We start from the raw sequence: 13,406 nt of genomic DNA on the forward strand, positions 1-13,406 counted from the left end.
ATATCAATATATCAGTATAAATGTAATATATCTTTATATTTGTATGAGCAACAAATGAATTTATTCATTTACCAAGTGCACAGAGTGAATAATATCAACTGTCACAATTCTATAGCCGCATGGCTGTTGAAAGTTTGGCAAGTTTGCCTGTTACATTATTGTTACGTTGAGAACAAACAGCACTGGAGGCATAGTAATTTTAAAAGTTACAACGATGTTGTGGAATCCTTTTAGTATAAAGCAGTACAGTGACATCAGTTTTTCTAAACTATCAAGAGGATAATGTGCCCCTTTTTAAAAGAGTTTAAGTAGGATTCTCTGGATAACTTTTAGATGTCTGTCCTATAAAGTAAGGCATTCTCTACTCTGCCTAGGCATGGAAATTATTCCACTTTATTTAGTAACAATGATCCAATGAAATCTGTTTTCTTTGGGTCAAGACCCAGTGTTTAGAAATGCTTACATGTCTGGGTAGTTTCATCTCCTATAATACTTGAGATCTAATTTCATATCTTGTTTATGGGGAAAGCCAGAAGCCAAATTTATAATCATTGTTCTTTTCCTCCTTCAAGTCTCCTCAGACCAAATTCCTAGGATTTATGACTTATTTCTATTCCCAAATAATTCACCACTTGAATATGATGAAAGCTTGTGTTCGCATCCAAATTATGATTTTCATTGAAGTTTAGTTCAACAAAATTCAGGGTTCTATGTAATAAACTCTTCCCATGTAGATGATATTTTGATTTACTTCTATAAATATTTTTATAACTGAGAGTGAAGCATCTAAACAATTGTTAAATATGTGCCTAGAATCTGCTTTAGAACAAAGGCTCTGCCAACAGCCATCATTTCCTGGTTTCTAGAATGGGGACCTTTTTCCCATGCATTGTTTTCAGTTGGTATTCTTAGCAATAAAGTGATGATCAAATCCAAACATGGAGATTATGATTTTCATATACTTTATTTAAAAAGTACACAGTTTTAAATTGGTTTCAATAGGTTTCAAGCAGAAGGGACACTGCCTATCACTTGCAGTCCCATTTCTGATGAAGGGTGATTATCATGTGGCAAACTCACATTTGCATGACTGGCAAAGTAAAAAGATAACTTTTTGTCAACATATCTTAAGAGTTTATATCACGCACAGTTTAAAATCATGAGGAGATGCTGATGGTTGGACTATATTCATGTCTCGTATGTTGCACCATATTTTGGTTCACAGTTTATCCATGATTTAGCATGCCAAGAGAACATCTCAGTCAGTGTCACCTTGAGAAGAGCATCAAAAGCAGAGGGAGCAGAAGAAGGACTGTCTGGGCCCGGAGACTCGGCGCACCCCCACACTCCCTTGCATTCTCCTACAGGGAAAGGCAGGGGTTGGTTAGACGCAAATGGACTCCAGGACACCTTCAACTTTCCAACCATGTGGATTCCCCAGACCTCTCTCCCATCTCTAATGTAAGAACAAAGTCTTCTGGGACCTAGATGAAGTGCGGATTCAGTTTACTGAAAAGGATTATTTTCTCATGAGTAAACTTTTCAGCTGTAGTTCTTTGACCAGTGTGAGACTCTCATGGTGATTCTGATGGGAAAAGGAAACAGGAACAGTTCTCAGACTTACCTCAGGATGGAAGCCATGACAAGATTCCGGGCGCCTTCTGATCTTCTGGGCCTTTAGACGTTCACACTTAAGGGATTCATTATGTTGACTGTAGTTAAGGCATGTTTCCAAGGATTGCTTTTTTCTACTCTGCATTTCAGAGGTCAAAACTTGGTAATGACAACTCTCTTAACTACTCTCTCTCTCCAACAGTGGAAAGGATGTAATTTTCCTTCTCTAATATTTCTCCCCCAGGTTTCCTTACTATTGATCCCCCTTACTGGTTTCCGTGGTAGTGACTGGACCTGCACACAAAAGGATATACCTGATTTCAATGGGCGCCATGGTGATGGGGGCCACAGATTCACAGAGGCAGCTGCTGTCCACCACCACCATGAACAGGTTGCTGCTTGGGATTTGCTGGATGACAAAGGACCTGTTGGAACAAGAGGTAGTGAGACACTCATTTACTATCCGTCAATTAAAGAGTCATGAGGAAGACTTCTCTCCTGGGTGGTAGCAACTACCATATTTTGTAAAGCAAATTTTGGAGACTGTTTTACTACTAATGTTACCTTTCTCCATGAGGCTCTTCACTTATAAATACCTAGCTTCACTAGGAAAACAATAGCTATAATGACATGCAGCTCATACAACTCACCTTGGAAAGACTGAAATGCTGTATGTACAAAACACAAGAGTCACAGTTGGTTGAATCACCTGTTCCCAAAGTTTAAGAGGTGAGACTTTCAAAGACTAATTTCCTTCTCCCAGAGCCTAAACATTACCCCAAGTTACATTTGATGTTCCTCTAAGTGGCATTTTCTCTCCTCCTTCCCTCAAGGATAGAGTGAAACTATGTCATACCAATGGCAAAGGAGGTAGTGAACTTCTTAGAGCCTTCCTTATACTGCTTTGCACAATGTCTGCCCAGTATACAGGAACAGTGTTTTGAGTGAGATTAATGCTAGTCATTTATGAGGTCCCACACTTCCCAGAGCACAAGTTCTGTAAGAACCAAGGCTGTATAGCTGCTCTGACCTTCTGATCCATCAGTATAGTTAGTCCAACTTAAGCAAGCTTGGCAGTGCCTCCTTCTCACACTGCCCAACGTGGTGAAGTGACAAAGACACTATAAAATAATCTTTTAACACAAAACAATACTGACTTTTTGGAGGAACAAATGAGGGATCAAAATCTCATATTCTTCCAGAACCAACAGATTAGCTAAATAATTTTAACTCCATGCTTATAACCCCTATCACATAACTTTTCATAATATTTCATTAAATTCAGTTTAATAGATTTTTAACTTAACAAACGGACATTAACAAAATTGTCAGTCTCTCCAAAGGTTTTATCTTCATTTGCCTTTCTTGCAATAAATTTGTTCCATTCTTTTGAGTATATCACCATGATGAACTAAAATCATGCAATGAAGAAAAGTTCTTCTGCTTTATGGGACGTTATAAAGAAGGGAAAGGAACTCCCCCTTTTTAAACCTGTTGTCACCTCCTATGTTGAATGATCCATGAATGCCTCTGAGACTGCAACACAATTGACTTCTTTTCTATAAATGCCCAATGCCCATCTAATATCACACAGTTATGTTCATTTTCTTCATCTGTAGTAGGGAACAGGGCTTGCCACTGTGCAAAGATGTTTCCTCAATGCCTTAACCACTATCCACACTGGGACACCTACTCTCTGCCCTTCCCACTCTTGTCCAGAACTACATCTGGCTTCAGAGAAATATTCAATCTTGCTGACTGTTTTGCTAATTAATTCCATCTATATCTATATCTATATCTGCTTTATCTTCCCTCTTTAACACTAGACTCTCGCCTATGCAAGAATGTTACTCCAGCAATTGGCCTCTTCTGAATGGATTTTGCCTATCAACATAAATATATTCTACCTGAGATCTCTCTCTTCAGAGAGCCCATAATTTCTACCTTGGAGGTGGCAGGTTAATAGAGTCTCAAAGAAAACCACAAAACCAAGATCACAAAACACTCAGAACAAATGGCTGACTAGAAGATTAAGCCAAGTGTGTCTGCCAGATGAACAATAAAGGAGAAGAGATGAAAATATGACATAAAAGATCCAAAGGGAGAAAATATTTTTTGCACTGAAAAAACAAATCCAATTCTTTTCAATGAATGGGCCCACTGAAACATGAGTAAAAAACTTCCTATCCTCAAAGATACAGACCAATCCTAAAAGCTTCCCTAGAAACAAATTACTTAGAATGAGAATAAAACCAGTTTCTCAGTGGGAGTACTGAAGATGAAGAAACAGAGTAATATATTTAAAGTTTTGAGGAAAAAAGAGAGTCAAAGGTATGTCATGTCCAGAGAAAAATAGATTCTAGATCTCCGTAGACATTTATAGAAAATTATATTTTCAAATTAGGAATAATCATTGAAAAAATATTTAAAAGTATTTAAAACCTGATAAATCTGGATAGCATGAGAAATTAAACACCCCCCCTACACACACATGACTGCCAGTATAAACCTAAAATTATTACCAATCACAATAACTGTGAGGTTGTTAGATTCACATATTAAAAGGCAAAGACTCTTAAATTGGGTTTACAAACATTATGCTGTTTGCCACAAACACTCCTAAAACAGAATGACATAGGAGGAGGGGAAAATACATCAAAAATATGCTAACAAAAAAGAAACAAGTTCAGGTTAAGTAGTAATATACAAATATTCAGAGTAAAAAATCATTACAATGTAATAAATAAAACAGTTCATACCGAAAAGAATTATAATCCACTAACAAGATAAAACATGATTGATTATTCACATAATGATAGTAGTATACAAACCGAAAGAAATAACAAAAGGGATTTCTGAAAGCATGATCTATTAAAAATATGGACCCAAAACTCTTCAGATATAAACAACACAGAATATAAATTATTTTCAAACACAGGGAACTGCAACACATTCCAAAGAACCTATAGTATTGATTATACATTCTTCTTTTATGGTAGAGTACAATTAGAAATTAATACCAAAATGATATAAACAGTGAAAATTAAAAGTTAAAAAATACCTTTCATCAATCCTTGAGATTTGATAATAGCCCAGATTCAAATTTGTGCGGTATAATCTTAGACATTTTCATCAGAAAAAATAAAGGTTGCAAATATTTGACTAAGTTTTCAAATCAAGAAGCTGGAAAAATAAGAAGATAAACCTGCACCTGTGCCCTATACATTGTCTTCCTTCTTGTCCACTGGATTGAGTATTAATGTCCCTCTGCAAAGCCTATCTCTCAGGCTTCTTCAAGGATGTGACTGGTGGAAAAGAAGAGACAAGTGACGGTTGCACAAATAGTTTCCCTCATCTACTAGCCCTTCCTGGAGGCTGGCAAACATGCTGTCACATCTCCCAGCTCCGAAAAACAAAACTGTCTCTTAACCCTCCCTCCTGCGACCACCCCGTTTCTCTATCTTTCCTTATACCATAAGTCCTAAAAATAATGATCTATAATCCTTCTCTCTCTCCCCCCAACTCTCTCTCTTCATACCTCTCCCTCCTTCACAAATTGTATTCCAACAAGGTTGTAGTCCTCACCACTCCAACTGAATCAGTTCTTGCCAAGGACACCAATGACCTCAAAACTTTCCTTCTGTATCTTTCTCCTTTCTTGTTTACTGTCTGCCCCTCATAAAAGACTGTAGTTTCCAAAGTAACAAGGCTGCATCTAACTGCCTGAGGTTATTAGTTACCTCTATCTAGCACCTAGAGTTGTGCCTGGGACAGAGCAACTTCTCAGTAAATATTTGTTGAATCAATGACAGAACTTGAAATGATAAAGGCAGAAGAATAAAATAAAAATTAAACTGTGAAGATAACCAACAGAATCAAACTCTGGTTTAAAAGCTTACTGACATAAATCAACTTTGGCACTCCTGATCAAGAAATTAAGTCACAAAGTATCATTATAACCTGAAAGATACGGGAGCATTTTAAACATTTTTTGGTGACTATTCTGTATAGCATTGTAAACAATCTGAGAACTTAGAGGAAACACGCCTTTGGGGATAAAGCATAAATTATCTACATTTGGCCAAGCTATAAAAATCATGAGCAGACCAATTGCCATGAACAAAACTGAAATGCTCATTGAGAATCTACCCCCAGGTGAATTCGACCCAATCACCCAAAGAACAGATATTGCTGTGTTCATAGAAAACCCACATGAACCCACTGACCAACTATTAGAACTAATAAAAGAACTCAGCAAGCTGGCTAGTTACATAATCAGCATATAAAACCACAGCCTGACACTGGCAATAACCAATGAAAAATATTTGTGAAATAAAGAACCATTGATAGTATCAATAATCACTATAAAATGCCCAAGAATAAATCGAGTAAAACATATGCCTTTATGAAGAAAATGATGCAAATTTACTGAGGAACATAAAAACACAAGCTAAAAATTGGAGGGAAGTACAATGGTGGTGGAAAGGAACACTTATACTTTAAATATGTCATTTCTCTCTTAATTAACTTTTTAATTCAAAGCAATTTCAATAAAAATGTCAATAGGTTTTTTTATGGAATTTGAGAACGTGATTCTAAGATTCTTTCAGAAGAGTAAATATAGAGAATAGTCTGGACAATTATAAAAAATTGGATTTTATAAAAAAGGGAAGGGCAGCTGCTTGCCATACTCAATATCGAAATTTGTGAGACAATTCATAGAAGAGGAAACACATATGAGTAACAAATAGGTAAAAGGGGGTTCAATCTCACTAAAAATTAGAGAAGTGTAAGTGAAAGTAATGATTTGATTAGGACATAGGTAAAAATTAAAATCTATGATAATATCAAATAATGGAGAAAGTCTGAAGAAATGAACACTGTTCTATACCATGGGTGGGAAAGTGAACTTTTATAGCTACTATGAGGACAATTTGTTATTATTATAGTGGAAATCTTTTATACCCTATTTTCTCTGTAGTTTTACTTCTCATTAAAATAAACTCTTGTTCAGAACCCAAGAAGTCATGTACAAAGATGCTCTTGGTAGCAATGTTCACTGAAATGGAAAAAAAGCAAACACGAACAAACAAACAAAAAATCAAAAACGAACAAACAAAAAAGCCCCACCTAAATGTCCAACACTGGGGCAATGATTGAATAAGCAAGAATATGTCCACTCGGTGGTCTTCTTGGCACCAGGTGACAGGGTAAAGAGGATCTCTGTTTACTGTCATGAAAGGAGACCCAAGATGGTGAGTGGGAAAATAATGTAAAACTATACATAAAGTACGAGTATTTAAGAATATTTAGGACTATTTATTTAAGAACATTCAATTCTGCTACAGAGAAACAAGAAAAATAAATGAGATGGATAAAACTTATAAGATGTATTAGGTATAGATAGCACATAAGTGATCCATGACTCATGTTAGATTAGAGTAAATGGACTCAACAAGTAGAGCGTATGCAAGTTGAACAGAAATAGTAAAGGAAGAACATATGAAGTGTCTTCCTATAGAGAAGAAGGAAGGGAAGGACCACGTAAAATTAAATGCACTCAATTCTTAAGGCACAGACCTTGTCATCTCTAGGTTGATAGCTCTCTCCTGGGTCATCCTTAAATTAACTCACTGGCAACATCCATTCTCTGCCTGAGACACACAGATAAATGTCGTGGCTCTTATCGGGGGATCTTATCCCTGCGTTCCTCCCCATCCTGCTTGCTTGTTCGGAGGGAGTACGAGGGAGGCAAGGTGATCACTTGCCTCAGGAGGTTACAGGCAAGCTACACACTTGCCCTTGCACCTCTCCAATAAGGCAAGTGTGTGTTGGCTGCAAGCACCTTCTGCCTGCTGAGGCCCTGTTCCAGACTGAGAACTCTCAAGTGTGGTCCTCCTCGCTACACCATCAGTGGGAAAGAGAGCAGGAGAGGGTGGAGACAAGGGAAGGGAAAGGACGGGAAGATGGGAGAGAGAAGAGGAGAACAGAGGAACAGTGCATAACACAGGATACAGGGAGGGAGGTCTTCTGCCCTCTTTCCCCTTGCTTCTAGCCATATGCTTTAAATGAATTCACTCAGACAAGGGAGTTGAGCATCTTAATTTTTTGGTAAGCCTTTTTGTTTTGTAACCTCTAGGATTACTTGCCTGGTAAGTACTTGGCATTTATACATAAAGTGAGTACAAAAAAAAAAGACACATTTCTATAGATTCTTTATATGTCTGTCTGTCTATCTATCTATCTATCTATCTATCTATCTATCTATCTATCTATCTACCTATCTATCTATCTAACTAATGCATGGATGTATAAATAAAGGTCAGGAAGGTTACACACCACACCAGCAACAGTGGTTACCTCTGAAGAAAGGACCATGACAGGGAGTAACTGTCAAGGGAGACTTGAACTCCATTTGTACCCTCAAGTTCTCTACCAGGAGAATGTATTAATGTCTTCTTAAAACAATTATAAAGTGAACTGTGAGGGTCAAGCCCATTTTACAAAAGAGAAAACTGAAACTCAACGAGGATAAGTAAACTCTTACCACAGCTATACGAATAAGACAAAATTATGCCCATTTTACAGATGGGGAAACAAAAAACTAAGTACCTAGAGTAACTGGGGCAGAGCAGAGGTTCAAGCCCAAAGCTGCAGCCCTCCAGAGCCCAGGCTAGTGCGGTTCTTCTGCCACAGGCAGCAGACTGTCTGTCTCGTGCTGGAATGATTAGAGCTCAAACTCCTTGAGGACAGACCCAGAGTGATCCCTCACTGCAGATGCTTAATGACAGCAAATGCAAGATAATTGTTTTTAAAGCCCCACAACCAACTTTCCTTCTTTCTTTCCCAAATCCTAGGAGTTGAAAAGCCCTGCAAGCAGCTACACTGAGAGGAGAAAAGCCACCCCCTACAAAAGATTTGCCAGCGGAAAGATTAACTACTTTTCCATATTTTAAAGACTTACTGTCTGCTTATTAACATGGTGCTTTGGAGGGGCCTGGGCAATGTTAGCTGTACATTTATGTGTACAATGTGTATTTATGGCCCAGGGTGCAGGGTTGAACTTCATAAAACACACCTCCATCCAGCTGGGCCCAGCAGCCAGGCTGACATCATAGTCAGAGGGGCTGTGGCCTGGTGGGTTTGCCTGGGGGCCAAAAAAGGCGAGGAGGGAAATGCCTCAGCAGAGAATCACAGCGGTTGTTTCTAAGCAGGGATAGGTCAAAATGCGTGAAATAAATTAGGTCCTCGAGGGAAAGGGAGTTGGGAGAGGGAAGCAATTTTGATGTATCCATTGCCAGAACTGAAATAATCCAGTCCTCCCTTTCCCATTCACTACAGACCGAGAAAGAACTGGAGGGAAAAAGATGATGCGATTTCAAGACAGCCTCCCCCGACAAGACAGAGTATTTGCCGCACACTATCTTCCTAGAGGGGCTTTCCTGACCAAATGATGAAAGTGATCACCATGCCTCCCTCGTACTCCCTCCGAACAAGCAGGCAGGATGGGGAGGAACGCAGGGATAAGATCCCCCGAGGACCACAGGATTGCACATGTGGAGAGCTTGTTTGGCTTGCCTTTCATTAAATGGGTACAAAACTGTGGCTTGAAAAATATTTGGTCAGGATAGAATCTTAAAACGTTTTGACCCTAGACTGATGTATTTCACCCTTTATAGATTTTTACCCTTTATATAGATTCTCCAGATTTTATCCAAAGGTAAAATGAAAGCCAATGAGTCGGTCCCAGGGAGCTAATGAATTTGGCACTGCCCTGTTCATAGTGTTCTATTCCCCAGCTGGATGGGGCACGTGACTGTGGCTCTCCATCAGGATCCTGTTCTCTTTGGAGGTGGAAACTGGCCCTATCCCCCAGCCGCCCTGCCCCAGCAAGCACCAGGTTTCCCTACATGGGCCCGGGCCCATAAGTTGAGAGCAAATATTTGGTGACTGTTTAAATTCAAAGGAAAACTTAATTATTTTGTATGTGTTCTAGCATAACTTGATAGCCGTATTATGAGACAGTAGGAGGGAGGTGGACAGGAAGAGAAATACACAAATAATTTCTCCTTTTGATTATCGATGCAATGATCTTAAATGAAATGTAGTAACTAAACTTCAGCAGGACACTGAAAAAGCAATATAGCATGCTGCAGTGAGGATTGGCCTAGAAATGCAAATGAACAAGATTATTGCGTGGTCCCAGCTTAATAAAAATAGAAACATGAAACAGTTCTTTTTTTTCTCTTTCTTCTCTCTTTCCTTTCCTTCCCTTCCCTTCTTTCCCTTCCTTCCCCTTCCTTCCGTTCCTTCTCCCTCTCCCTCTCTCTCTCCCTCTCCCTCCCTCTTCCTCTCTCTCTCTTTCTCTCTTCTTTCTTTCAACATGGTCTTGCTCTGTCGTCTAGGCTGGAGTGTAGTGGTGTGATCATAGCTCACTGCAGCCTTGAATTCCCAGGCTCAAGCAATCCTTCCCACTCTGTCTCCTGAGGAGCTGGGACCACAGGATCATAACCCATGCCTAAGGGTAAAAGTACCTGGTGGAGGGAAATACCTCTTTCCATGAATACTGAAATTCTTGTTGGATATGCCCTGATCAGTGTTCACATGGTAGACAAAAGGCAGGCCCATGTTCTAACCCAAATAAGCTCGGAGTGGGAGCAGGGGGTTGGGGGAGGATTTCCAACTCTAAATTAGTGCCAGCCAACTCTAGAACTTGTGGCACATAGTGTCACCTTGTCCTCCCCTAAATCTGGGACTACAAAAAATCCCCACTTGACATCCAGTTCACATTCCGGAAAATCTATTAATGTAAGCCACCCTATACAGCCTTGGAAAACAGCCAGTGCTGTGGGATCTGTTCAATAGGTGCCTAAAAGACACTGGACACAAAACCCATCCCTGAAAAAAATTCTTAAAAGAACAGAAGAAAGCACCCATTTGTGAATCAAATTTAGCATCATGCTTAGGGTAGAACACTCAGAGCAGGCTAATTAGAGTCAGAAGAAGGCAAGGAGGCTCACTTTCCTCTGTTATTTATTCTTGTTCTAAAAGTGCCAGCCTATGCAATTAAATCAGAGAAAAGACAGATGATTCTCTGTTGGAACAAAGGAAGTGCTCTCCGGTCCCTAAAGCTTGCCCCTGTCCCCATTCCCATAATCATTTCTCCCGTTTCCCTATATATCTTAATGGTGTCACCCTCTATGCAGTCATACAGCCAGAGATCTCCAATGAACTCTCAACATGTTCCTCCCTGAACATTGCCATGCCCTGGTTTGACTATGTCCTTAATGTCTCTCAAATCCATCCTTCCATCTCCATCCTACAGGACCAGCTTTATGGGTGCAACTACTGTAGCTGCAGAGGGGCCTACTATCAGAAGGGCTGGTCACTTGGAGTTGAGTGTTCTGCAGGCATGGCTCTCTTAAAATTCTCAATTTTATCTCTGAATTTGTATTATATAAGTGAAGTCCAGAGGCCAATGGGGCATGCATAGGATTAGAGAGAGGAGGTCTGTGAGGAGGGGGTGGTTGAGCCTTTGCTCACATACAGTTACACTCTCCTCCATCTCCCCAGGGTGTTCCCAGCTACCTATTCCTCTCCTGCACTCAGCCCAGCAACTAGAGCCCTGCCCCTCACCTCACCTGCACCTGGCTGGGCCTGGGCCAGGCATGCAGAGGGTCAAGGCTTGGGAGTGACTGGCAGTGCCACAGCATGTTCAGTGGGTGACTTACCAAGGGCAAACCTCCTGCCCACCCTGATCTAGGTACCCAAGTATATTTGGTATCTGATGCAAAGATTGAAATCTCTTGGGGACTGGCTGTCCCGCATGAGTAAGGACAGCGAGCCCCTGGCAAAGGGAGATTCAGTCCCCTCCTCCAGCCAGGACACGGCACCTCCGTCCTGTGGCTAGTGGGAGGGAGAAGCTCTGCAGCCACTGAGCCGTACACCCTGTCAGGTAACTGGGCAGGACTCCTTAAGCACTTGGCCAATGAGCAGCCCTGTGTCTGAAGGAGCACAATATTAAAATGGCAAATTAAAAAATATTATGAGCAGTCAAGAGAGACCACAGAAAGAAGGAAAAGTTGTAACCTTTCATACCTTTAAGAACACATTTTTCTTGCTTTCTAAACAAGCAGCCCACACTTTTATTTGCACTTGGCCTGGCCAATTATGAAGCCAACCCTGCTAATCCACAAAATGTTAGGTTTATCTTCCAACCGGTCTCCCTGCCACGACCCATTCTTGAAGTGGTCCTTCCCAAGTGCAAGGTTGACACCCTATCTCTCTTTTTATACCTTTCTACAGCCCCTGTCATCTACCCGATGGTCTGCATTGAGTGAAGCAAACAAGCCCTTTATGTTCTACCTGGCTCTCTCTCCAGCCTGATGTGTTCAACCATCTCACCCCCAAAGCCACCTTCCTGTCCAACATCCATGCTGCTGACCTACCCACGAGCCCCTGAGTGCACCACGCTGCTTCTCTCACAGTGCTGAGACCCAGACGGAGCTCTAATTCTTACCTTGGTTGCTTGCTGGAACCACCTGAAGAGCATTTTGTTTTGTTTCATTTTGCATTTTTTTTCTACTGATGGCCACACCTAAAATAAATTATATTGGAATCCCTGCAAGAAGGACCAAGGCATGCGTGTGTATATATATATATATATATATATATATGTATGTATTTTTTTTTCTTTAAGCTTCTGGAGTGATTCCAACATCCTTCAAGGCTGAGACTGACTGGTCTAGAATTGTGCTTCTCAAGCTGAGAATGCTTATGGATGACCTGAGAATCTTGCTGAAATACCAGTTTCTGTTCAGTGGGTCTAGGGTAGGGCCCATGATTCTGCCTTTCTCACCTTCTACTAGGCAATGCTGATGCCGCTGGTTCAGGGACCAGCAAAGCCTCTGATTGTTGAAGCCACCTCCTCCCACACCTCTGGAGAACCCCAATTCAGTTCTAAAAGTTTTATTAAATGTCACTTTCTCCGTGAAGCCCTCATTCTCAAAGGGAAGTATGTCCTCCTCCATTCTCCCATGACATGGTGTAGGTACCTGTATCACCCACATAAAATCCACAGCCTTCTGTATGCGTGTGGAATTAAATGCTCACAGCGATTTTGCCATCCTTGTACTGCTACATTGGAAATGACTAGGACAGACACCAGCACTCTAGGCTACATAAAGGATAGTCTCAAAACTGTAAGCTTTGGAGTGTATAGAAAATTCTCTTTTGGTAACCCAGGAAAACAAATGGAAGAGTTACCTTCTAGGGCACTTAAAAGTGAGATCCAACGAGAGGCTTCTGTAAATGTCAGTTGGGAGGCAGAGGTCACACACATTAAGAAGCCATAAATGAAACAAATAAGAAAACAAATAGTTTCCCAATAGGCGCTCAAATCAAAAGTCAGAAGGAAAGATGCCTCCAATTCTACAGGTTGGTGGCAGTAGGAATTGATTTAATCATCAATACAGTATAGTGAGTAGGCCAGCTAGTATCTTCCTTCCCTCCATCTTTCTCTAGGTAACCAGGCAGACAGCTATTAATATTTTGTTTTTTAATTTGGGTAATTTTGTTTCCTACTAGACTTCTGAGAGCAAGGCAGAGACCTCCTTTATTTTTGCTTTCTACACGTCATTGAATAACAACGGAAAATGAGTAAAAGATATAGCCAGGTGTGGTGGCTCATGCTTGTAATCCCAGCACTTTGAGAGGCCAAGGAAGGAGGGTTGCTTAACCCCAGGAGTTTGAGACCAGCCTGGGAAACCCATAGTGAGGCTCTGTGTCAAAAA

The 13,406-nt window shown here is 40.5% G+C and overlaps 1 protein-coding gene across 1 annotated transcript in view; it reads right to left on the minus strand.

Moving 5' to 3' along the window:
- Nucleotides 1–945: 945 nt before the first annotated feature.
- CACNA2D3 (calcium channel, voltage-dependent, alpha 2/delta subunit 3) overlaps nucleotides 946–13,406 on the minus strand; it is an 801,189-nt gene continuing 788,728 nt past the window's right edge. The window contains exons 35-37 of the mRNA XM_011986171.1: nucleotides 1,927–2,039; nucleotides 1,625–1,707; nucleotides 946–1,361 (exon numbers count right to left, since the gene is read on the minus strand). Of these exons, the coding sequence (XP_011841561.1) occupies nucleotides 1,269–1,361; nucleotides 1,625–1,707; nucleotides 1,927–2,039 (289 nt within the window). The 3' untranslated portion in view covers nucleotides 946–1,268. The remainder of the gene's footprint in view (nucleotides 1,362–1,624; nucleotides 1,708–1,926; nucleotides 2,040–13,406) is intronic.

The sequence above is a fragment of the Mandrillus leucophaeus genome, unplaced genomic scaffold (genome assembly GCF_000951045.1).
Source record: "Mandrillus leucophaeus isolate KB7577 unplaced genomic scaffold, Mleu.le_1.0 Scaffold296, whole genome shotgun sequence".
Classification (NCBI taxonomy): domain Eukaryota; kingdom Metazoa; phylum Chordata; class Mammalia; order Primates; family Cercopithecidae; genus Mandrillus; species Mandrillus leucophaeus.